This window comes from Vespula vulgaris, chromosome 7 (genome assembly GCF_905475345.1).
Source record: "Vespula vulgaris chromosome 7, iyVesVulg1.1, whole genome shotgun sequence".
NCBI lineage: Eukaryota > Metazoa > Arthropoda > Insecta > Hymenoptera > Vespidae > Vespula > Vespula vulgaris.
In genome coordinates this window covers 4,124,135-4,151,316 of record NC_066592.1, presented here as the reverse complement: position 1 = coordinate 4,151,316, position 27,182 = coordinate 4,124,135, and the positions used below count along the sequence as shown (strand labels likewise).

At 32.3% G+C, this 27,182-nt stretch overlaps 3 protein-coding genes across 6 annotated transcripts in view; 2 read left to right on the top strand and 1 right to left on the bottom strand.

Annotated features, from left to right (window-relative positions):
* The first annotated feature begins 79 nt into the window (after positions 1-79).
* LOC127065139 (protein abrupt) lies at positions 80-3,950 on the top strand. 3 transcript variants are annotated; one of them, XM_050997075.1, is made up of 5 exons: positions 80-541; positions 673-792; positions 1,034-1,225; positions 1,334-1,510; positions 2,947-3,950. In XM_050997075.1, exons 3-5 carry the CDS (start codon positions 1,043-1,045, stop codon positions 3,610-3,612), a joined length of 1,026 nt encoding a protein of 341 aa, XP_050853032.1. In that variant the 5' UTR covers positions 80-541; positions 673-792; positions 1,034-1,042; the 3' UTR covers positions 3,613-3,950. The 3 variants fall into 3 exon arrangements, with proteins under 3 accessions (XP_050853032.1, XP_050853033.1, XP_050853031.1); XM_050997076.1 differs by lacking the exon at positions 673-792 and having other exon boundaries at positions 1,039-1,225; XM_050997074.1 differs by lacking the exon at positions 673-792.
* Positions 3,951-4,174: 224 nt separating this feature from the next.
* LOC127064970 (actin-interacting protein 1) lies at positions 4,175-8,175 on the bottom strand. The gene is made up of 14 exons (XM_050996692.1): positions 7,735-8,175; positions 7,462-7,562; positions 7,039-7,160; positions 6,851-6,941; positions 6,615-6,762; positions 6,353-6,520; positions 6,100-6,268; positions 5,875-6,003; positions 5,699-5,803; positions 5,282-5,599; positions 5,079-5,198; positions 4,765-4,923; positions 4,539-4,689; positions 4,175-4,430 (listed from the first exon to the last, which is right to left on the bottom strand). The coding sequence occupies exons 2-14, from the start codon at positions 7,475-7,477 to the stop codon at positions 4,321-4,323; spliced, it is 1,806 nt and encodes a 601-aa protein (XP_050852649.1). The 5' UTR covers positions 7,478-7,562; positions 7,735-8,175; the 3' UTR covers positions 4,175-4,320.
* Positions 8,176-8,542: 367 nt separating this feature from the next.
* The window catches only part of LOC127064981 (collagen alpha-1(III) chain-like), a 35,375-nt gene continuing 16,735 nt past the window's right edge, over positions 8,543-27,182 (top strand). For both annotated transcript variants that reach the window (XM_050996727.1, XM_050996729.1), the window contains exons 1-2: positions 8,543-8,764; positions 8,860-8,991. The gene's annotated coding sequence lies outside the window, so the exon portion shown is untranslated. The remainder of the gene's footprint in view (positions 8,765-8,859; positions 8,992-27,182) is intronic.

Below are 27,182 nucleotides of genomic sequence, written 5' to 3'. Positions count from 1 at the left end.
ATCACATTGAATTTTGTTCGTAATTAAACTTCGCGCTATGTAAAACCGTGTGAAATATTTTAACCAATCATGTTTGCGATAATACTTGATTGGTTAATGTTTCGTTTTCTTTGGTTTATCATCGTTTGAGCGCTTAACTTCATAAAGTAAATACAAGCACTTTTATAATATTAAATTGATTTTGTGATGAATATTTATTCCAAAAGTGTGTTTCGATTGCTACAATTTATCCATTTCTTTCTGAACTCATTATCTAACCAACATATTGATTGAAGTTACAAAAAATATATAACTGAAGTGATCAAATCGTTTTTAAATTCCGTGCGATAGTTTATTATAGAGGAAGGACAAATAGTAACGAACTTAGCGAATCTATTGGTAATGAGAACGTAACTAATAAAATCCTATCTATTTTATTCTGTATGAGTTGGTACGAGCTTAGTTACCCTAATGCCGATTGCCATATGAACGCGAAGTTCAACGAAGTGTCGTCCATGCCAAGTATATTAGTTAATCTTGGAAAAAATACTTAATTTTAAAGGTAAGCCCGATCGATTAATTATTTTATCAATATTCGTTCTTATTTTATTTTCGTTAATAATCGTCGCGCATTTCAATCGAAAAATCAATTGAGAAAGAAACTATCGTGCCAATATTCGCCGTTTCCTCCAGCCATACCTGAGTACAATAATAGATTTGGCTGGAACCTACAACCTGATTAAATAAATAGTATTGTCTGTCTCTGAGTGCACCGTCTAAGTGGCAGCCAATTATATCTTAATTCGTCGCAAGGTATCGCCTTTGTTATTACAAGTGATACTTTTATTTAAGATCGCACTACCAAACATTCATAACCTTATTATTTAGTTTATTATTACATTTACGTGAGTAATTACGTGGTTGGAATAATAATAATTGAAATTATATTTATTTAAACGAGAATGTGATAATTAAAAGAACGTATTTGTGATATAGAAATATATATAGATTTTTTTTTCCTATTATTGCATGAATAATAAATTTTTTTGCATAGCAAAGAAACATGGAAGGACAACAGTTTTGTTTACGGTGGCATAATTTTCAAAATACTCTATTGAGTTCTTTGCCAAAGTTACTTGACGGTGGGCATTTAACAGATGTTACTTTAAGTGCAGGAGGAAGACACATTCATGCTCATAAAATTATACTTTCGGCTTGTAGTTATTATTTCAAAGAATTGTTTAAGGTATGTATAATATAATACAAGTGTTATAAATCTGATCAAATTGTAAACAATTAGATGATATAAGAGCATGTTATACAATTTTCTTTTATTTATGATTAATTTTTGTAGGACTTAAGCTCTTTACAGCATCCAGTCATCATATTACCAGGCATGGAATATGGAAATTTGTGTGCATTAGTTACATTTATGTACAGTGGAGAAGTAAATATTTATCAAGAGCAATTACCTGCACTTTTAGCTATGGCAAATACTTTACATATTCGTGGCTTAGCTGATATTGGTGGGGTAAGATGATGTTCCTTCATGTTTCAAAATATATATGACAAAGTGTGCAAGTTATTGCTGCTTCATTTGAAACTTTGTTATATAATATATTTATAGTCATATGACAAGTTTGTGTGGTACCTTTGAAGCTTCATTATATAGGGTGTGATCTATGAGAGATTATATATAAAGAGAAAAAAGAAAAAGATTAAAATCTTATTTCTAGTTATGTTTTAAAATCATTTTGAGGATTTTTTTTCAATTGATAAAGGATTAAATGATTTATACATTGACTTCTTGTACTATAGAACTATTGAAAATCATATGATAAAATGAATTTATTCTTTACATTTAATTATACTACCTTGTGTCTGTAGGCTGCATGTCAGAATGTTAGAAAATTCATATTATAATTATTGTGACATTAATTGTTACAATAAGGTATTATATGTTCTTGCAAGAATCCCAATAATCAAAAAATTGCCCTTTATCTGTCCTGCAAGATTGCTTCCTCCATCTTGACTTAAAAGCCTAGATAAAAATTTGTGGCAACCAATTGGCTAACTCAACCTGGGTTAATGTTTAAACCCCTGTCTGTGTGTTTCATTACCTTTTATGTCTCTCATGCATTTTTGTTATTTTTTTTCATAAAGTAGATTATTAATAAAAACAAAACAAAATATATTTATTTGAATACTATGTGTATTGTCGAATAGAGAAGTATTTAAAAAATATTGTATTAAATAAATTTGTAGTGGAGGAACCAACTTTTGAGCGTATACCTCTATGAATCTATAATGGTATAATATTCTAAAACAAATTGCACTGTTGCTTTTTCCTTTTAATCTCTTTATATTACCCTAGGATCGTGTTGTTTTGTTCAGGTCACTTAAACATTCAATGTCGTTCCTCAAGAAGTACCTCACGGTGGAATTATCTGCTGCATATAATATTCATACGTGCATCAAAGGAACGATAATGAATACAAACGATATCCACGAGATCAAGATCGTTGTGTGTGTTGCAACTAAATGCAAGTGGATGCATCCCATGGAACCTTACCCCATAGAATGAATTTACAGGTATATCTAAAATAGCTTTTTCCATAAATCATCATGTTACTAAACTCTTTTATGGAAATTTATAGCTGTGGTCTAAATGTTTGCTCATTTTGCAGAATAATGCTTTAATATTTGTGATGTCTATAACATTTATTATCTAAGAAGTGTCCTTTCTTATTCTTATTGTGTGATCTGAGAGATATTGCATGGATGAATTTATTAGCAATATTGGGAATTCTCAACTGTTAAAAAAAAAAAAAAAAAAAAAACTATATATATGATAGGTATATACAGCATTTAATGGATCCTACGAATTACAAAGCTTTCTCATTGATATTAATATCAGATATAATTATTGTTAGGTTTTCATCATTAGAAAACGTTTACTTATTACAGAAAAATCCAAGGCATGATAATGGCTTATGCGTTCAATCTCCTGTGACAACTCAACCTCCAGAGAAGACACTGGTTGAAGAAACAATAAAGAAAGAAACTAAAGACTGCGTGACTGGGACAGAATCGATAGAATCACTATCAATGCCTGAAGTTGTGCCTAATTTGGAAGAAGAATCTTATAATGAACAAGAAAGTATACCATATTGTGTAAAGACAACGCCGTATTATTCGATAAATGCAAAATTAAACCAGAGAGAAAAGGTACCTGGTCTTATTAATGCATCATCCAACAAATACATTGAGAAAGGGTATACAGATAATGCGATGGATGAAACTGCTTCAGTATCAGAAGATATGAACACATTGCGAACAGACGTAAAACCGCCTATTTGGGATTCAAACTTCAAGTTCCTTGGCTCAACCGCATCTAATAGAACTTCACACATTTACAATAAATCTAGTGTTACATGTCACGTTTGTGGTAAACAATTAAGTAATCAATACAATTTACGAGTGCACATGGAAACTCACAGTAACAGCTCATACAGTTGCACAGCATGCTCACACGTCTCACGGTCACGGGATGCTTTAAGAAAACATATTTCATATAGACATCCAGTAGCTACACCCCAAAAACGTTCACGGTACAACACTCCAAAACAATAGATTGTTATTTCTTCGCCACAGACACCGAATAATATACATTTCCATCTTAGAGGGGAATTATTTGTAAGTATAGACCAATTTGAGAATGTTTTATTAGTAATATTTTGAAAATAAATGATCCATTGTTATCATTTCTGTAGTAGTTATGATCTCTGCTTCAGATTAATGAAAGACATTAAATGTATAAATATAAATAATATAGTTTTTCTCTTGTTATATCTGTAATTTTACAGATAAAGTGAAATGTGTTCAGGCTAATACAGATTCCCCCGTTTTTAAATTGTTATTGTTGTCTTGTTACCGTTACCATTTTAATAAAGGAGAACATAATCAATTAATTTTAATGCTTTTTTTCTTTATGAAATTCAAACTTGTCTAGAAATTGTACAAAGCTTGTAACAAAACGTTTATACGTACGCATATAAGAAAATCGTTGAGATATAATATTTAGATATATTTATAATTAATTATAGTTGTAAGAAAAGAAAGTTTTTATATAATACTCATATCAGGATTTAAGAACTTTAACCGAGGATTAATTATTTCATTAGATAGAAACAAATCACATAATTACTCATCTCCCGTGTTGTATATCAAGAATCGTATTTAAAAATAATATACATTATGTTCAAGCTACTAATTAAATAAATAAAATACATCCAAAGCTCAGCTTTTTCAAAAAACTTGTATAATACTTTAAAAAGATAATTAAATTTTTTCTATACGCCACATTTTAGTATTACAGTCCTGACCAACTGATATCAAAGTTTCTTCATCCAACCAAACTAAACGTGTAATTTGACTTTGCGGATGAGCATCTGAAACATAATAAGCTTGTTAATTGCCTTTCTTTAATTCGTAAGTACATAATCTGATGATGCTTTAATTGCACAGAGTCGTTAGGCGATCTAATTAGATAGATTTACTTTTTATAATCGTATGCTTGGCTGGATTGGATACGCTCCAAATAATAATCGTAGTGTCTAAACTTCCACTAGCAACCATTTCTGAATCACGTGACCATGCAACACAATTTACTCTTGCATTATGGAAACCCCATTCTCTATTGTGAGCAGGCTATAAAAATAACACAATGGCAAATAATCAAATATTTCTAACGGTTATAAATATATCTAACGAAATATAATATACCTTATACTCTGGAACAGCATAAAGGACAACTTTTCGATTTGCGTCACAGGCTACTAAATATTTATTGTCAGGACTGTATGCAACATCAGTAACTGGACCTAAATGTACTACTTCAGTCTTTTGTGTTAAAGTTGTTCCTACTAATCCATAAATATAAACCTGTAAATCAGACCATTAGAAATTATATAACTTCTGTGTGTATTGCATCTATATTATACAAGATTCGCTCATATATTGTGAAGTAACTATTTTTATATTCATATATATATATATATATACACACAGACATATATATGTATATGTTTTGAACTAACTTTATTGTCTGATGCCGATCCTATAGCTACGTCCGCGTTATCTTGATTAATTGACACACATGACGGTTCATATTCGGTCGGTGTACTTGATACTTTTCGACCATCTTGTGTAACTATTACCTAGAGGAAAAATATTGATATTTTTTGAATACTCAAGTATTAAAAATATAGTAAAAGATATTTTTAAACATTTTATCAATTACCTGCCGTACAGAAGCGACAATAACCTTATCCTCGAAAACATCTAAGCCTCGTGGTTGAGAATCCAATTTGATAGAGTTATCTGAATACGCACACGTTTCTATGTCTACAGACCTTAAAGTATCATCAATGCCAGCAGTGTATAAAATATTCTTGGCAGCTTTCATTCCATTAATTTGATTTCCATGACCGTTTCCTCGTACACGATCATTTTCGCCTGTTTCTGCATTCCAACTAGTTATGTAACCATCGTGAGATCCTGTGTAAATGGTTGATCTGTCAGGGCTCAATGTTAGAACAGTAATTGGCTTGTTATGACCCTAAAAAAAATATATATAATAATTGAATATATGAAATAATTTATAAACAATAGAAAGATGTACATAGAAAGTACTTATTCTATGAAATAGTGTATATACCTTTATTATTCTTATAGGTTTTGAAGGATTATTAACATCCAAGTAATTGATAAATCCACTGAGAGAAACAGATAATAAGTGTACACCTTGCCACAAACAACTAACCTGTAAGAAATAGATTTTATAGAAAAGCTCCATCTGTATTTTAATCAAAATTGTCATTAACATGTACAAACTTGTTGATCATCAACCGTAGTTCCCATATTAAATTCACTAATTAAGGATCGAGTTTCTACATCCCATAATCTACACGTTTTATCTCCTGATGCTGTTAATAATTGAGTGCCATCTGGTTTCCAGCTGACCTGAAAATATATAACTTATTTTTTATTTTGTTTTATATATGTATATATATGAGTGAATTAGAGTTATAGATGAAAGAAAAAATATGTGTTCTGTACCCCGTAAACACCACCTTGATGTGAAGGAGAGCCAACTTCACCGACAAGATCAGACGTTGTTCCATCGTATATAAATACTTTCCCATCAAAGCCTGCAGATGCAAATAAATTTCCACTTGGCGAATAACGTACAGCTTGCACGAAACGGGTGTGTTCTTGTTTCGTCATTCTAGATAAATGGAAATAGTAATAAGTAAGGAATAGTATTATAAACCCTTTATATACAAGATATATGAGCCATATCTTAGCATACTTGAACTTAAATGGTGGGCCCTCAAAAACAGCAATAGTATTATCTTCACTACCAGTAATCAATCTAAATGGTCTTGTCGGTCTGAAGTCACAAGAGTTGATAGACTTACTTTGACCAGATATTTCACCCACAGATGTACCAGTTTCTGCCATAAATACATGTCCAAATCTATAAAATGTTACATAGATATATTATAAATATTGCTCTGACTTAATTATGGATAAAAAAAATGTAGTGATATCTAACAGTACATAGTAAATACCTCTCTCTTCCTTCACCGACTACAACCATGCGTTGACTGTCGGGCGACCAAGCAATGTCTTTGATTGGTCCACCAATTGGATGAAATTCATTTTTTAAAATATGTTCTTTATTCACAGTATCCCAAATACGTACTTTTCCAGATTGATCTATATAATATAAATTATGTAATATTTATTAAATATTAATTTCTTTTTTTTTAATATCGATAATATATATTTTGCAAAATATACTTACCACCTGATGCTATATAAAAACCACTTGGAGAATATTTGGCAAGGTTTACAGGGCAAGAATGTTCTGTATAAATATCAGCAATTGCTGGATTCTAATACAGGCAAAGACACACATAGTCGTAAAAAGATAAAATATTTAAGAAATTTACGAAAGGATTGTAAGAAGATTAGCAATAGAAATCTACTTACATCAATATTTCTGATGATGACACTATTACCATTGGTATATAAGAAATTTTTTCCTTTTGGATCTCCACCTAGTACAAGAGGTTGCCCTCTTTGTGTCTTGGGCAATGCAGCAAATATATATTCTGTAATTTATAATTAAAATATAAATTTCTAAGAAAATGTAACAAAATATGAGAGTGATATTGATGGAAAAAATGAAATAAATTTATCTTATCATAAATATTTGATAATGATAACTAAATTCATAGGACATTGTAGATGTTTTAGGAAGTTAATTCTGTGAAGGTACTTAAAAAAATTTTTTTTTTTATAAAATATTTATTATTAATAAAATTCGAAGAATATTAAAAGAGATTAGTTAACAAAAAAATATATATATACATTTTAATAATGACATTGATATAAAAAAAATTTAATTCTTACTTGTTTCATATGACATTTCTATATCACTTCTATCCTTTTCTTCCTGATGTTTTGACCTTTAAATAGCCTTAGACATCGGCTAAAGTCGGATCTGCCGTTTCCTATTAATAACAAATCATGTTCAATGACTCTTACCACTTGTTGTATTTTTATTGTTACAAGTAATACACAGACATGCATACACACACACAGAAGCACCAAGAGAAGGTATTTGAAAAAAGGCTAGCGTCTATAGATAGAATACTCTTTTTTTTTTTTTATAGGTAGTAGTACCTGTTGTGTGTGTTTCTACAAACACTTTGGACTCCTACCGTTCCGGTACTTGAAACCTTTTGGCGTATCAAAAGATATGGTGGTACACAAAAAGATTTCTTTTCTACGCAGATGTCTCTCACAACACGGCAGAAAATGTGTATCCCGAGGTAATGTATATTTTCTTTAACGTTATAATACAATTTTCAATGTAATATATGTTTAAACTCGCGGGGATATTAAATGTCACAGAGTTTTATTTAAACAGTATGAGGCCGCCGGAGTTCCTTGAATATGACAAACCACATATATATCTAGAGAAAACGAACACGTGCACTCGGCACCACAGTTGGCGACAGATTCCAGCGAACTCGTCGACCACCTCGTCCACCCAACCAGCTTTCCATCGCATCACCACTCACACATCTTTATCCTCCCTCACATATACACTTGTTCCCGCCCTTCGCCTTATTTGGACGAAGCATCAACGCTACCGGTTTCGCCTAAAGCCACCTTTCCATGCAAGCGAATTTTAATTTACACTACTTACCAACTCGAAAACCGGCTTAATCAATGATCCGAAAACCGGTTTGACCAATGATATTATATCTTTGTTGGAAATGTATTCGATAAGCCAACGCATAGATATTCGCAATTTAAACGATATGTCTATATATATATATATATATATATATATATATATATATATATATATATTACGTATACGCGAATACATTTTAATTTTATACTTTGTCAATTTTGAAATGTTATCAGAATCATATAAGTATTATATAGATATTTTAGTCGATTTCAAGTGTATATACGTATATATAAATTGGAGTTTTTTTAATATTTTTTAATTTTGGACTATTTTATCCAATGTGTAAAAGTAGTGCTTTTATCTATATTCCAGTAAAATTTCTGTAGATGGCGCGTCGTGTCCATGATCAACAGAATTATAAGAATTTTGTAGAAATGCGCATTGAGATATCTGTGTGCAGATCAAGATTTATAAAAAACGTATCGTTTATTCTTTATAATTCTTTTAAAGGTACATATTTAATACTATCTAATCCATAAGCAAAGAAAAAAGATATTAAAATTTGTATAAACAAGGAATCTAATTAACAATTAAATTTTTTCCAGGAACAGTCAGGTTTGAGTAAAAGTTGAATGTATTTCTGTTTGAAAACTAACGTAATACATTGAGTCAGTAATACCAGTTAGTATGATTTTTCTATTCGATTATTGCAGCGAAATTATCGTCGATGAATCATGGTAAAGTATCACATCAATCTGACATTTATCTGATAACGATAATGAATGATTATTTCGTATTATTATGCACTTAACCTGTTAACCGGAAAAAATGAGATAAACTTGTTATGAACATTTTGTTTCTTATATAAGAGTAGATAAATCATTTGTTTCTCATTTCAGTTAGGAAAATATAAATAAAAAAATAAAAAAAAAGAAAAAAAGAAAAGAAAAGAATTTTATAATTCAATAAATTTTTTTCAAAGTTTTCTGTCTACATTCAAACAGTTTTATTTTTAATCAAAATAAATTTCATACATTCACGTTTACATCAATCGAAAATTTTCTCCGTTTAATAGATTAAGATCAAACCATTTCTCAAATACACATAATTATGTTCTAAGATTTTATTAATCCGATTTGAATTGTACATATTATGATGGTTTATGCCACCAATGAGTGGAGGCATAATTTTTGAACAATTTTGACGAAGAAGATTTTATTTCAAAGATTCGCACGTGTTCAAGCGAGAACACGGTTTTTACGAATGTTTGAAAAAGTTTTATTTTCTTTGAAAAAAGTCTTGTAAAGAATGATATTTTTCCGAGAATAATTTATACATAAAAATAATGCTTTTTTAAAAATTCGTGAAAGCTATATCTTCGTAACAATTCCGTATAGGATAGATAGAAAGCGTTAGTGGGCACAGGTGTAGGTATCGCGGGTGCAATTAAGTCGTACCATGGATTTCGTTGATTTGTTTGAAATTTGGAAAGCACGAACGTTTAATAGTATTGTACTTAAGTTTTTTACTATTAAGTACGTACTAAACAGTATTGTACTTAATAGTAAAAAATCGAAACTTTCAATGTTGCGACGAGTCTGCTATACGTAAGATGGTGACTGATCGTTTTCTAGATAGTATTAGGAACGTCAATTCTCGTAAAAGTACTTACATTTTCTACGTTTGATAATAGACGATAGATAAACAGACGGATAGTTATAGAAGAATACTAAGATAATTTCGTAGAGAAACTCGCAGAAAAATGATAATTCATTAATTATCATTTACTCTCAATTATTCTCATTTACTTTTGTTTGAGATTTGAATTATCGTGAAGCGACGATCATTCCGTTGCTTTGCTTTGATTTTTTTTAGTATTAATAATAATAATATAAAAGAGTAGACTGATCGTTATACGAGTCTGTAAAATTTCAGTAACCTTCACGTGGTGAAATTTTGTTGGAAAGTTGGTTTGTACTGTTCGCGATAAAACGGAATCTAATATGACTTCAGTACTATCGAGCGAATAGCCGTATACAAAATTATTCTAGATTAATTATTCTAGTTTCTTTCGGGTGGGATCCTTGAGAGAAACCCTTGGGAGAGGTCTTGGAATGATCTCTTTCTTTTTTTCAAAATCAACTTCGATTTTGGAAGCTATCTTTAAGAGCTACCCCTTGTTTTTTGTTCCATAAATTTCACACTCGTACACGTTCTGTCGCATCTTTTTTTTTTGTCTTTTTCTTTAATTTTCTTGCTTTTCTTCTTCTTTCTCAGAGGTCGGTATTACTTGCGATATTCGAGGTGTATATTTAGATTATATAACGCAAGTATTACCGATCGAATGGCTGCATATTTCGAAGTATGTTTTACGTAAGTTTATGCACCGATATAACAGGCGCAACTTTGAGGACAATTTTTGTCTATTGCTTTTGTAGTTCATATTTTGTCCATATCTGTCGTTGGAGTTGCATATTACGAGCGAAAGGTGGTGAATAGCCTTAAGAAAAGAGTGATAAGAAGGGAGAGAGAGAGAAAGAGAGAGATGTTACCTTCGACTTACACTTACCTTCGAAAGGATAACAAACGAACCGACAAAGAGCCGGAGGCACGAAGAAACGAATAAGCTTAGCTTTTCTAGGACAGTTGACAGGTAGTTGAAAATAAATCAATTTATACTTTTCATTGCTAACTTGCGAGCCATATTACGTGATTCGTTCCACGTGGCTCTTAACGGTGGCGGCTCGTCTCTCTGCCTCTTGTGTTTGCACAATAGGGCAAAAGAGAAAGAGAGGCGGTGAAATAATAGCAGGGTCATTCAACGCGCGAAAAGGATCGCCTAAACGGTTTCGATCCTTTCGCGAAATCTCGCGAAGATTCGTTCGCTGATAAAGATCCTCTTGAGAAGGTTCTGCTAAATGTATATACATATATGTCTGTGTGCATATGTGTGTAGATGTCGAGTTGCCGCTGGCAAGTTTTAAGGCCAACGTGCGCACTTTAACCGTTGATAAAAAGAAAAAGAAAAAAATAACAAATTTCATCTTTCACGTATTTCTATTTGAATTGTTCAATATCCAATCGATTCACGATCCTTCTAAACAGAATCATTTCTTCAAATGGTATACAAGTCTTTCTTTCTCTTTTTCTCTCTCTCTCTCTCTCTATCTCTATCTCTATTTCTCCCTCCCTTTCTCTTACCATAACTTGGAGAGAAAGCGGTTGTTGTTGATATATAGGGGTAGAAAATTTGTGTGGCACTCGATACTCGAATTACTCGTGACCGAACTCGTTCGAACGATGAAGATAAAGTTGGGCGCGCACAGAATGGCGATGCAGCTTGAATCCGAGCATCTTGTTTCGATCTCATAAAATTGATTGAAAAAAAGCGTTTGCTTCAGACTATCGTGCAGAAGAAAGCCTCGAAGCAATGGCGCAAAGGAAATAGGAGCATCGTGTATCAAACGTTCTCGCGATGTCTTCTATGCGATCTGGCATAACAGTACCAGTGAAAGTAAATGTAAATTCGTTGCTTTTTCCTGTTTCTTCTTTTCTTTTTCTTTTGTTTTTTGTTTTCTCTTTAAAACTTGTATCATTGCACTGTCGTATTGAATTTATAATTTTGCCATTTAATTATCACATTATTTTATGTCCTTTTATCTCTTTCTTTATTTTGTTTTTAACATATTTTTTTACTATCAATTCCTGATATGAATTTTAACTTTCGATAATGGTAATAATAGTAATAATAATACTAATACTATTATAATATTATTATTGCTATTATTGCTACTATTATTAACAATAATAATAATGTAATTAAAATATTCCAAAGAGTTCCGCATTTGATCTATATTTTTCTTTCTTTTAATTCATTACAACGTGAATAGAAACGTTTGTAAATACATACTTATAAGGTCAGTATTCCGATAAAAATTCATAGTGATTCATTAGCTCGGGAATACTTGAAAAAGAAAAAAGAAGAAAAAAGGAGAAAAAAGCCAAGAAACAAGACAATGTGATCAATGTTTTTCCCGGAATGTCCTTCGATGAACGACGATAAAAAAGCGATCTTTACGACTTATCGAAGAACGCGCTCAGCATCCTTTGTTCGAGAGTATAGTACCCTGTCGTAATATCTGAAGTATTCTCTAAGAATTGGTGGGGTTTGGAGAGGCAAGGGTGAGGGTGAGGGTAAGGGTGGAGGTAAGGTGGAAGGGGAAGAGGGAGGTAGCGCGTTCGTTTCGCTACACGTTCGTCCACGCTCTCTCGAGTTTCGATCTTGTAGATGATAGAAGAAAACTATGTATGTACGTTGTTGGTAACAGATGGTCCTACGAGTACGTGGCTCCTTCTTTCATGCGCATCACTTACGCCCACACGATACTAGAAAAGAAAATCTTTTCTTTGTCTCTCTCTCTCTCTCTCTCTCTTTCTTTCGTACCTCTCGTATGTCTTGCATGTCTTTGGTTCAAGTGTGTATATAAGCAATATATGTATCTATATACGTGGTGAATCGAAACTAAGTGATTTTATAAATCAATTACTCTTGATTGAGTTAATTCTGAGGATAATATTTAGACATCTTTCTTTTCTTTTCTTTTCTTTTCTTTTCTTTTCTTTTCTTTTCTTTTTCTCGTTCCATTTCTCTCTCATATATTTGAAACTACAAACCTTATAGGGACTCGTTTTACAATTTGAGAGAGAAAAGATCAACGTTAAAGGTCTCGAAATAGGGTAATCGATTTTTAAATTAACTTAAAGAAACTTTCGACCATGTTTGGAACTTATGACCCACCTAGTATGTACCGAGACCAATATATACTATATCTACATACTTGGATTCTTGAGAACGCGTCGCGTAATTACGCGGATTATAATGATTTCGCTCGGTACAGGAAAAGCTTGTATTATCAAGAAAGGAAAGTGATCGTTACCGGGCGAAAAAGGTCGTTGAAAAATCGCGAGCCAATGTCATAATGCAGTAAACATTAAGACGGGGATAGCATCAAGACGAGAGTTATGTAATCAATCCGATCTCTTACGGATATTTCTTTATTCACTTATTTAATTAAGAGTATTTTTAGATCTACCTCATTATTTTATTTCGCGTGAAATTATATATTAAAGATTTACGATCAATTTCGACTTACGTCACGTAGTAATATCAAGTAAAGTAGTACCATTGTAGGTGCTTCATTATTTTCATATTTTTCTAATCGTTACATACATTTCGTACAACAACATCTCGCTCTTATGTATATAAAACTTTAATTACTCCTTGCCTTACTTAATTTACTTTTATTACTTCGTATATATCTACATGCCGGCTTTATTCGCTCTGTCTTTCTTTCTATCTATTTTTCTCTTTAACGAATTTAAAACAATGTTCTTTCATTATTAAAAATAATAACTTAAGATGTACGAATGAATAAATATAACATCTTTCAGATTATGAAACAATGTCATGAAAAGAAAAAAGAAAGAAATTACTTACGATTAACTTTCTTCAATTGCTTTTAATTTTCCAGAAAATTATATTACTTAATTAGAGAAAGTATTAGATATATAAATACGTTTGATTGTCTTGCTAGTTTTTCGAGACGCAAAAGCCAATTGAAATATCTTGTACTTATACATAGACGATCGTTGCATATGAAGATGAAATTACGACGAACCCTTTGGCGATCGATGAAGAAAGTTCCTAATCGTCGCTCCGCGTCATCGTATACGTACATACGTATACGTATAAGTACGTACAAGATATTCGACAAATGTAATCGAACAATTTAGATGCGGAAGTTGATAATATTATAAGAATTATGATGAATCATAAGGTATAATTTTGACTTCTAATATTTAATCATCTTATTGATATTGTTATGCGAAATTTTAAACGATGATGATTTATCATAATCTTTGCGGGAGAAAGGCGAATGATTTTTACGAACAAAATATTACAGATTATTTTACATTATCTCGATCAGTCCTTTCTTTCTTTTCTTTTCTTGCGAATACTATATTTTTTGACGATACTTTTAGATCACCTTGTACAAAGATACATCGACGGATCGCGTCGATCGGTAATTTCAGAAAATTTTATTCGACCCCAAGGATGCTCCTGGTGACGACAACGTAACGGTAAACAATTCCAAAGATAATTCCGCCTTCCAATTTCTTCTCTCGTATTACTTCTCGAGGGCATCGTCTTCGACGGAAATATGAGGGAAGTGTCGAAGAGTAGAAGGAGGTAATCGAAAACAGTGTGATAGGGAGAGAGACAGAGATAGAGAAAGACGGATGAGGGAGCGGGAGGGACGAGGGGCGGGTTGTATGTTCTTTTCAAAGGAGATTTTTCTAGTAAATAAATAGATTGGTGGTGGTACGACAACGAGTGGTGTCATCATCGATCGATCGATCGATCGATCGATCGACGTGTCCTCATCGACAAATTTCTTATTATCGATAATGACGAAACATTCGACGATTTTTGCCGCCCAGTTTGGCGGCAAATCGATTTTCGAGAAAGCTACTGCGAAATAATTCCGTCAATCGTGAATTCACGTTTTCAACAACAAAAGAATGGGAATCGAAACTATCGTACGAATGAGAGGGTGAAATGTCGTCGAGGGAAAATTACACGCGTTAAGCCGATCCTCGATGGTAAATAAATTCGATGGTATATCGAGAGAGAACGATCTTCTCTTTCTCTCTTGCCTCGTGTAATATCGATTTTTCTATTTCGATGCGATTGGGGTTATCGTTCGTCGATGAAACGACCTTACGTGACGGAACGATTCGATTATTATCTTTTTCGATATTTCGCAACGACGTCGACGTTTCTGATGCTTCGAGACGAATCTTTTAACACGTATTTGTTAATAAGATAATCAATGTGTTTATACGAATTAATATAATTTTTATTTAGAAGTGATTACAATTCGTTAGTCCGCGAATTAAATTATAATGAAATATCTAGATATGTAATTTGATGCAAAATTTCGTGATATTGTGTGAATTTATTAACGAAACGATTGAAATAATTTATTAACGATATTGAAAGTATCTTTAACATTGTTACACGTTGGTTTATCGAGTATCTACGATATTTCGATAGAATTCCTACAGAAGTCCTAGAGATCCTTTAATACATTCGAGACACGTCTTGTACCATTTAATATATTGCCGTGAGATTCTAACGAAACGGAACACGCTCGTTTTCGGAAGTTAAGCCAAAGTGTCTCATCGTGTGGCAGAGAAGAGAAGTTTTGTTTTGAACGACTCCGAAACTAAAAAGAGATTTTCGTAAGTTCGTGTTCACTGTCTCTCTCGCATTAGAAACAGAGAAATAAAGAAAGAAACAATGAATCCACGTGTCCTAATGTTACAGCTTTCGGTGAAAGAGGAAAAGAGAGGCAAGTAGCGCTGACAAAGCATTTCCCATGAAAGCGATAGTGTCGGTCACGCTGACATACAGTTAAACTTTTCTCACTCTCTCACTCTCTCTCTTTCTCTCTCTCTTTCTCTTTCTCTTTCTCTTTAACGAACGACATGGACGCATCCTGCGAGTTTGCGTAAACGCAATATTGCGTCATTGTAACGAGGCACCGTAAGAAGAAGTCAGGGGATGCGCAACCGTAATAATAGCAGCTGCTAATAGTTATGAGAGAATAATCATGCACGCAACAGCGAATGAGAGACTTATGTGTGTATGTATATATATATATGTACACATATGTGTACAAATACATATAGAGTTGTATCGTGTATCGGATGATGGTGGTATTGCTAGTGGTGGTTGCTTGCTTGCTTGCTTGCTTAGTTCGCCCTCATGCGATCGAGCCATCTTGAAAGACTCCGTGTAAGAAAAGATCGCGATAATCTAATGGCAATCTAACGGTTCCGCCGCTTTCTTAACGATCGAGACGAGCACGAGCACAGATCAGAAGATGCTCCGTAACGATTGTAATCTGCTTTTATTTAATTGCCACCGTCGCGATGCGCTTTTATCCTATCGGATTAATTATATGCTCGCTTCTCTTTTCTCTCTCTTCTCTTCTCTTCTCGTCTCTACTTCTCTCTCTCTCTCTCTCTTTCTCTCTTTCTATCTTGTACGTACGTTCTTATTTATTAGCCCAGTAGCTTTTCGTCGATTTCCATTTAATTCGATCGATATTAAGACGTTCTAATATCCTCATACTTGTTGAACGTCCATTAAGATTGAAGAGAGAATTCCAAGGAATATCATTCAAAATCAAATATTTTTTCGTAAGAATCGTAAAAGTCGTGTGCCTTTTCTCTCTATGATATAATTGAAAATTTAATTTAAAATTAGATCAGGTAATCAAATTAAGAAATAGAGAAGAATGTAAATTAATTTTCTATGCAAAAATCAAAGTGACTCTTCCGTATTAATATTATTTAATTCTTAATAATTATATTATTAATTAATATTTAATAATTCATAAAACCTATTTTGCTTTTAATCGTTTATATAAATGTGTGGATTTTCATTCGAGATCACTCGTCTTTCGCATAATCCTGGATAAAGGATATAAGCGCGTAGGTAACAAAGCCCCGTCGTGTTTTATTTCATCTTACACAACTACAAACGAATATATACTTACACATATGCATAACTTTTTGCAACATCGAACATACTTTCGTCTGAGTCATCGAACCGATTATATCAACGTTAGTATCGATTACTCCTTTTTTGTTTTCTTCTTTTTCATTCTTTTCATTCTCTCTCCCTCTCTCTCCTCTCTCTCTTTTTTTTAAACTTTTCTTCCCTTTTCTCTTTTATTTTATCATCATCTCTCTTCTCTTTCCTCGCGTATCGTTTTCGCATCATCGAGGAGAGTCGAGTGCTCGCACGTGCTCTACCGTTTATGCAGGACTATCTTCCGTCTCACGTTTTCATCTTCTCGACATATATAAGTATATACGCGCACAAATATCTGCTTTCTTGCTATATTCTTGCTTGTAAATAATGCAAAATAAAAAAAAAAAAAATAGTAAAAGAAAGAAAATGTAATACAGAAGATAAAAAGAGGTAGAGATAGATAGATAGATAGATAGATAGATAGATAGAGGGAGAAAATTAAGTAAAGCTCGTTATTTACTCGTTCTCTCTGTAATCTAGATCGTTCCACCGTCAATGCCCTTTTTCTTTCTTTTTCTTCCCTTGAAAGCGTTAGGAGCGTAAAGGAATTAAAAGAGGAAAGAGTAAAGAAAAAAGTGGAGAGAGAGAGAGAGAGAGAGAGAGAGAGAAGAAGAGAGAGAAAGAAACGTCTTAACTGAGAGCGAAGTAGAGAAAGGATGTCTTTTATTGTTTGAAAGAACAGTTAAAAAAAAGATAATGTTCCTTAAGGATGTAGCTTTTGTTAATATTTCTTTTTTATCTTTTCTTTTTGTCATCATGTTAGCAACATTGCTATGATTTTCTTTGTCTTTTCTAATTAGTTGTTTTGTGTCAAGAATGTGTAACCTAACGCGTGAGATTTGTTTCATACATAGACGTATATTAAATAACATTTAGGTAATAAAGCTCGTACGAACGTATATATCATTTTCTATTCTTTCTCTTTCGGACTTAGAATCGTTTTTTTTTTTTTTACTTAATTACAAGTGGACCCAACTATAATTTTTTTGGTGGTGATTTAAAAAATTTTAAGTTTTAACAAGTTACACGATTCATTTTAATTAATATATCCATATTTTAATAGAAAAAATGAACAACGTTAAAAAAAAAAGGAAAAATAGAAAGAATAGGATATATCAGAAAGATCGTGACTATAACATTAACCCAATTCGATCGTGTTTGCATATCGTCGATCTTACACGATCCTCATCTAGAATTACATAGTTACATATACGCGTCTATCTATTTTTGGAATTCGGCAATCATCAGTTTAAAGAGTGTAGGTGTTTTGAAAGAAAGGAAGAGAGAGGGAGAAGGTAAACGATAAACTTAGACATTGATCATAAGGCGTGAAAGTTTAACGGAGTACAACACACATCGACGATCGATCGACGATCGATGAATCGTTCGATCGATCGACTCGCATACCATTGGGTGAATCACTCTCAGAAGTCGATAGATTGTGCCTTCTAAACAGCTACCGATTTAGATGACAGCGTTTAGATAGTGTTACACGAACTAAAGGCTCTTGCGAGCATTCACCAACGAGTTCTCGATCGTCGTGTGACTTTAGATCATTGGTGTATTCCTTTGAAAAAATTCCAACTTATTTTTCTTGATACTTACTCATATTACTTACGTATTACTTACGGCATTTCTACGAGTCTCTTGAAAAGGAAACAATTATGATATAGTAGTCTAATTAAACGGAATGTTTTTTTTTTTTTTTTATTAATTTTACATTATTACGATATACATTGATTAATTTGACGTATTTAGATTTCTTTTTCCTTTTTTGTTTTTTTATCAGAAAATTTAAAAACAGATTTTTCATTTAGGTTACCTACTTTCTTAATTACTGAGGTAAATTGTATTATTTATATAATATAATATATAAAATTAAATTAGGTCAGGATTTATTTTAATTTTCATTTTTATAGAGAATTGGTACACATTTGAGAGAATTATTCGAGTGACGATCGGCAATGACACTCTTTCATCTGATCGATAATAAGGTTTTCTATAATTGGAGCAATGTTAAGATAGAAAGACAGAGAAAGAGAGGGAGAGAGAGAGAGAGAGAGAGAGAGAGAGAGAGAGAGAGAGAAAAAGAAGGAGAAAATGTATGGTATCGAATGTCCATGATAGATCTAGTCGATCTTTATAGGGGAGGATAATTAATGATCTAGTGTATAAATCGTTTTGATCTTTCCATGAACGTCAAAAAATAATATTACTCGTTTGACTCTCATCGAACGTTTACTTCGTCCTTTTTATTTTACATATATATATATACATATATACATACATACACGCATATATATATATAAATATACATACACACACACATATATATATATTTATATGTACTTACTTTAGTATGTTCATACGTACATATATACATACATTTATTTCACCTCTGACACATCTCCTATGATCTCTCTAACGAGAATTTAATTCCAGGGGATGTGCACGACGAAGAAGTTGCGATGTTGAACGTAACGACTAAGTATAATTGATCGATTGAATAAATGCCCATTAGCCGGAGCTTGAGTCCAAGCGATCGAATCTTTGCGATTCGTTCCTAAATCATCGAGAACGGATTTTCGTTGAGCAATAATGTCGACTGACGTGTTACGATACTAATCGTAATTCTAAGTGGATGAAAGAAAAAAAAAAGGAAAAAAAACGAAAGAAAGAAAAGAAAAAGAAAAATATTTAGACGTTCGAACGATGGATGGGTCGGTTTTTTATCTGAATTTCGAAATATTCAATCGATGATTTCCAAAGGTGATTTGAACTCATTGATGATCGTTCGACAAGAAGATTATTCCAAGTGAAACTTTTTTTCTCTTTGTATAATTGCAATCATAATAAATAATTATTTGAAGATGTAAAAATTATTAGATAAATGAACTAGGAAATACGATAAATAATTGTTAGGTCTATTTATGAAAAAAAAAAAATTTATTATACAGATAATATCTATCTGCATATATAAGATATTAGATCTATTATATATTTTTAGAGATATAATACCAAAGACAAAAAATTCGCGGATTTTTTTTTCTCTTTAACATGCATTTCATTTACTAAAATGCATTTAACTTTAAGACGAATTTCCTTCGTAGATAGAAGAAAGAAAGAGATAGAAACAAAGGAAGATTTTAGTTAAAAAATGAAAAACTATTTGTAACAATGATCGTCGTTATTACTATTATTATTATTATTATTATTATTATTATTATTAATACACATCTGTGTGTTAAGGTTATTGTACTTAGAGCAAGACTGACATTTCCGACGTGACTCCTCCTCAATTTCATTGGCTCGAGTGATATTTATTTCCTTGATCTTTCAACGCGACCACGATCACAACTATGGCGGAGATAATCGGCGATGATGATCATCATTATAAACGCGCTTTAACGATGAATGACGACGATGAAGAAGAAAAAGATTGAAAAATAAAAATAATAAGAAAAAGAAGAAGAAGAAGGTGAAGAGAATGGTCCTGATTTTCTGGAATATCGGTCCACAATCGACAACGAGTGGACTTCGTTTCCATCGTCACGATCGATCATCCAACCAACGAACGACCGACCGAGCAACCGAACGATCGATCGATCGATCGAAGGTCGAATAATGCAAGAAAGTGCCCGGTACATCCTGCATCTCGTATTCTCACGGTGCACCTCGTCTCATGTTCACCGCCCGTAAATTGCAATTTCATTATTATTTCGCAATTAGTTGGCGAACGACTGACAAGAAAAAAATATACACACAGACAGAGGGTGTGTGTGTGTGTGTGTGTGTGTGTGTGTAAGAAAGATGACAACGCAAGGACGACAAGAAAACTTAGTAGGAGGATGAGAAACGAAAAGAGAGAGAAAGAGAGAGAGAGAAAATGGACCGATGTCCATGATTCGATAAAAGATATATTTTTTACTTTTGCACTCTCATCCTTGACGGAATAAAATCGAAGATAAAAATTTTAACCTGTCGATAAATCTTCCGCGCGTGTTTAGTCAATTATCCCTTTACGAGCTCGTAAAAGTGCTATTTCCTTGATTTCAGAGTGGGTGCTTTCAAGATCTCAAGGAAGAGTCTTTAAATAGAAAAGTAGTTTAGATGTAACGAGGAGTCGACATCGGGTACATTTATAGTATCCACTAACACAGTTTTGGTTACTCGACCAAAATCAATATTGAAACTCGCGATATCTTAATTATTATGGAAATCGATATCTATTGTAATGATTGAAAGGGTTTCAACGTGATTAGAGTTAAAACGGTGAAAATCCATACGGTCAAAATTAATATAGGATATTAAAGATGTTTTGTTGGTGTAATTAATATAGGGTATATGGTCAAAGTTATTTTAGTCCATCCTGTATTTATCGATATATTATTATAATCACAATATTATTTCATTATTGTCTCTTATTACAATAGGATTAGTATCGATAATAGATTGCGTATATAGAGTATATTAATCGATATTAATATAATCTGTGTGACGATATAAAGATATGGAAATTTATTCGTCAAGAGCGAGAGTGAGAGAAAGGGGGAAAGAGAGAGAGAGAGAGAGAGAGAGAGAGAGAGAAAGAGTTTTGTCATTTTTTAAAATCTTTTTATTCTTTTTATTCGCCTAGATTGCTGTGGTTGTCATTCATTAGACGATTCTCAGCACGTCCTCATTCCGTTACTTCGCGTTCTCGTTCATCAATGTTCGCGCGGCTGATAGGTAATTAGTTGCATTCTCTACGGTATCTTCTCTGTTGCCTTTGAAATACAACGAATTACTCTCTCCTCTTAGAACGCCTTTTGCGGACCTTTTGTTGTCATTCTTGCCATCGGTTTCTTTATCTATAGGTTTCTTTCTCTCCTTCTCTGATGGTGATCTCGATCGAGGAAAAATCAGACCGATCGATCCTTTTACTCATCTATCATTTACTTCACAGAGTAACTAGTTCTTTCTCAAATATTAAACTTTTAAAAAATTTTATAATGGAACGAAGAAAACGACGTATTTAAGTAATTTAAATAATTATGATAATTGATTTCTATTATTTATTGGTTTGATAGATATAATTATTATTTATTTATTTTTTTTAAGACTCTGATAGAAAATAGTTAATGAAATTAATTTAAGTAGATATATTTAAGATGAAGCAGACATTTGAATCGTCGTTTTTCTCGAAAATGAAAGTAATCGAGATATTTGAAAAGTTATTCTTGAATTTATTTTTGTGAGCAATATCGTCTATCGACGAATATCGACGTCAAATACTGTCTCCCACCGAAATGGGAAAAATGTCGAAAGAACGTAAGATTCGTTTTCTTCTGTTTCCCCATTGAATTTATTCATCTTCCTGACCTTTGACGTTGCTGCTTTGTCATTGTATAATAGAATATTACAACGAAGACGGCGTGTTTCCTAAGTTGGAAGTTGCGTTTGTGCATAGGCTCGATGATTTCTTGGATGAACGTACTGACAGAAAATAAAGAATGAGAGATAGAAAAAAGAAAGAAAGAAAGAAAGAAAGAAAGAAAGGGTTTGTCAGTACGTCACAAATGACATGGCCGATGATGCTTTGCGATCTCAAGGATTCGATGAATTCATGCGAACGAGTTGAAAATTCGAAGAGTACGAGTGTCCTGACCTGACATTCGAACGGGGTGAAGAATTAATGTGGTGTGATAAAACGATTGAGTATTTCTAAATGAAAGAACATCGCTGAGAGTTAAATTGGAAAGTGACTGACATTGATACATCAGCATTCGCCGAATAGAACGGGACAAAGTTCCTGCTGAGACACGTTGCTCTTTAACAAACCTATAATATCTTTCGTGTTATAAACAAGGTATAGAACAATGAGCTCCGAATTGAAAGAATAATATGCTATACAAAGTGTGTAAATAATTATAGAATACTACTAAATACTTTTTGCAAACAATTTTTTTTTTATACAGAACGAAGTCAAAAGAGTTCTTAAGTGTTTTTAAAAATCGATTATTCTCTTTCGAGACTTCTTCTTTTTGTTCAGATCGTAAAACTACGAACCTAGACATTTTTGATCGAGCTTCGTATACTCGTTTGGTAGATTCAATTTGTTTTACGTATATTATCACATTGATAAGTATATTATTGTACATCGATCGGTGCATTGTAGCTGATTTGATTTTTGCTACACGTATGTATATATACAATAAATGGTTCAAGTATTTTATAATGAAGAAAAAAAGATCTTTGATCATTTTCGTTAATTGCTATATAAGCGATTCGCTTTCGATCCATTTCGCAAGATCTACCATGAAATTTCGCTTCCTTCAGCAACGATATTTCATCACTTAACAGTGTACGTAAATAACGTGGCACTTAAGAGGATGAATCAGTCCATTATCTTAAAAACGCGTGGAGATGCGAAAAAAAAGTTGGGTCAAGAAAAAAGAGACGTATATCTACTCGAAATAGCGATATTTTACGATTCGTTAAGAAAGAAATAAAAATAAATAGTATAATATATAATTTCTTTTTCTTTTTGTTTCTTTTTTTTAAGATACACAATAGAGGCGTTCATCTCAAGGAACGAGATCGTATTCTTTCGACAGGCTAATATCCTAAGCGAAGACAAAGCAGCCGCGTGAAATTGTGCAACTTTCGAATGGTGGTGCATACCTTTATATGCTTTTAAAGAAGAGAATAAAGGTAAAGGGGGAGACAGGGAGAGAGGATGACAGGTGTAGCATGCGACGTAAAATTATATTGCATTTCTCGATCATTTATCTTCTTCTGAAGATTCGGACTTGATATTTTTAGTTTAATAGATCTTTGAATGATAGTTCTTAATTCTTTGAAAAAATTGAGTATCTTCTTTTTTTTATTATTATACTAACACAACAAAAAGATCGAGCAATGTCTGACAACCGCAGGCTGGATCAAATTATAGGCTAATTTTTTTGTTTAGATCGTATTTAATACTAAGAAATTGTTTACCATCTTTGAAAAGAATTGGCTTAAAAAATCTCGATTGAAATTGATTTTTAAAATCATCTAGAAACTTTTGGTCCATTCTGTAATTTCCAAGAAAAGTTTTTAACAGCATCATGAATTTCGACTATAATTTTTTGATACGTCACATGAAATTATTTAAATAAGAAAAATGATTAAAATCGGTGAACTTAAGAAATAACTTTTTTGAAAGTATAAAGTAATTAAGTTGACTCTAATCAAGCTGAGAATATCAAAGCGATTCACAAAGGAAATAATCGAAGGAGCATTGATCGTGATTGACATGTCGTACGATTCTATACTTCGTGAACATTCACGAAGAAGCTCCATTCCGTTTACTTGTTGTTGCCTCATGCCCCTTCTAGTTTCTTCTTATCGAATAAGTACTACTCGCTCACGGAGAAAGAGGTGCCGTTTATGTAACACTTATTACCACCATTGTACAACGTAACTATACTAAATCCGTACTGCTAAATACTGTTGTGCTATTATTTGTGAGAAAGTTTTGGAACGTCTCAACCACGAATATACTACATATGTAGATATATACAACATATACACATTCATGTGCATTATATAAAATTACTTTATTCTTTTATTACTTTTTTTTTTGTAAAATTAATAAAAAAAAAATGCACTAAATTTTTTTAAAATTTATAATACATTCATGTACATATATGTATACGTTGTACTACAAACGTTATATATCAAGAAATTCCTTTTGCTTTTTTTTGTATTTCGTTTTTTTCAATTTATTTATTTATTTATTTATTTTTTTTTATTCTTGATCAAACGAAATTTGATCTCACGATTATTCTAATGATTTCTTTAAAGGATACTAATTCAAGATCGTATTATACCTTGCAAAATCTATAAACGATTTGGTTGCAAGAAATCAATCGCGTTAGCCCTGAAGGAATGATCGTTATTACGACATAATCATGGGAAGTTGAAATCGATCGTGATAGAATAAGGTTTATACATGCGCTTGTCACAAAATGCTTGTCATAGATATTAGGACAAACAAATTTTAGAAAGGTCCTTTAAACAATCATTCGCTAATAGCTAATTTCGATCGACTGTAGACAATTGATTTTTTCAATCATTTTTATACATCGAAATAAATGATAAAAATAAAGAAAATAAAAATATAATAATAATAATAAAAATAATAATAATTAAATGTTAATTTTCTAAACGCTATTACAAAACCTTACAGGGATTACACAAGAAGAGATAAATGAGGTACAATCGCAAACGAGTTTATTGACTCTTTCACAAGTAATAACGCCTGTTCAGAGTTTGACAAAGCCATACTAATTAAAGTATTTCGCGCGTTCACTAATTAAACGATTGTTGTTATTTAACGACATATGGAATTTACAAGAATAGAAGTTTAAAGTATTATTATGATATAAAAAGTAATCAATTCCACTAACAAATGAAATCATTCATATCAATCATAATTTTAATTGATAGAAAAAATTATTTTCATCGGCTCTATTATTATCACTCATTATTTCTCTAATAATATACATACATACATACACATACATATATATACACACGCATAATGGATAGAAAATATTGATCATTTAAATAACATGTCTTATCTGATAGTAATTATTGGTTAGTTTTAATTGAAATAAAAGCTGAGAAACGATTTTTCTTTGAAGATTAATTCATCATTCAGAGAGCACGAGTTATTCTTTGTTTCGCGTTCCAGTTACGTTATATCGAATAAGAAACAAGACGACATCATCGATATATGTATATATATATATATATATATATATATATATATATATATATATATAAAACGTAAGTATATACACGTATGTACGGTACGTTCTATATATAGTAGTAAATTCATACATAAATAGATATTGTAGATAGTCCTGACGAAAGAATCGATAAATCATCGCTCCACTTTACGAGCTATTCCTTTCTCAAACTGTCATCTATGGGTTTGATCACGAACAATGCATCGCGAAAGTCAAGGTTCTCTCGCGTGTTAATTTCTACTCGTGCGCCCGTGGTTATGGGTTTACGTGCTTACGTTCTAACAAATGGGGCAACGAACAGAGGAGTTATGTTAATTAATAAACGCCAAGTCCGTTTTTGCGGTTATGCGCTTTTCGCATGACTCATTTCAGCAATACGGTACAGTATAGTACGATACGTATATATAATATATATATATATATATATATATATATATATATATATGCATACATACATACATGCATGTATATCCCTTAAGTCTTACTAATGAGGAAATCGTGTGTATGTCGTATTCCATAGGTGTGCGAGATGCTTTGCTTTTTTCGTGACGTTCAAATTGATTATCTTTGTTCGTCGCGCTCGGTCAGGACGATTACGTAAACTCCTATCAACATATGTACGTATGTATGTATCCTTACGAACGTATGCGAGATCATCTCTCGCTTTTGCATCCGATGAGAGTCTCTCGCTTGTGCAATTTCGTGTTTTTCGAGATTTCGAAAAGAAAAGAAAAGAAGAAGAAAGAAATTTGACGATTCTTACTTTATTCTGACGTAATGACCAATTAATCGCGATTGTGATAACATCATTTTTTTTTAATTCATTATCAAACGATCTAATTTCGTTGTTCGATCGAATCTAAAGTACGTACGTTTATATATTAAATTTATCTTATAAAACAAATATCATTTCTTTTTGATTTTTTATGTTCTTCCCCTTAAAATTGCAAATTTATTATGATCGTTAGATGACTCGTATTTTTTTGTATTGAAATTTGTGATCATCTCTTTCGGACGGAAGGTGAAAAAATTTGTTTTCGGGAACAAATTTTTTTGTGTAATTAAATAGAGAATTTTTGAGAAGATAGTATGTCGGCTGAACTAACACTGTATTGCTCGCAAATACCGTACACACTCGACGCATTGTTCAAAGTGAGCAGTAAATGAACGTTTATTGATCACGCGAGCGTACAGGCTCTGCTGTCGATATTCGATCCTCCTACAGAAGTGCATGGTTGGCCTCTCCATTCTCCTTTGTTAAATCTCTCTCTCTCTCTCTCTCTCTCTCTCTCTCGTAGTCTACAAAATTTGTGAGAGCTTCCGCCTCCGATTGTCCAATCGCGAGACTCCTTGTTCATCCATTTGGATATCGACATGGAAGAACATATACACGAGCAATTAAAACGAAAACAATGTGTCGAGAAAAATACAATATTTGCTTTTCCTTTTTCTCGTTGTTGTTCGAACTTCCTCTCAGAGTTAT

What these genes read in the sequence shown, in the direction of transcription:
- LOC127065139 (XM_050997076.1), top strand. Translation starts at nt 1,043, where the DNA reads ATGGAAGGACAACAGTTTTGTTTACGGTGGCATAATTTTCAAAATACT. An exon ending in ATTTCAAAGAATTGTTTAAG is followed by an intron (nt 1,226 to 1,333) that starts GTATGTATAATA and finishes TAATTTTTGTAG; the next exon opens with GACTTAAGCTCTTTACAGCA. An exon ending in GCTTAGCTGATATTGGTGGG is followed by an intron (nt 1,511 to 2,946) that starts GTAAGATGATGT and finishes TACTTATTACAG; the next exon opens with AAAAATCCAAGGCATGATAA.
- LOC127064970 (XM_050996692.1), bottom strand. An exon ending in AACCTATAAGAATAATAAAG is followed by an intron (nt 5,600 to 5,698) that starts GTATATACACTA and finishes TATTTTTTTTAG; the next exon opens with GGTCATAACAAGCCAATTAC. An exon ending in CAAGCATACGATTATAAAAA is followed by an intron (nt 4,431 to 4,538) that starts GTAAATCTATCT and finishes ATTATGTTTCAG; the next exon opens with ATGCTCATCCGCAAAGTCAA.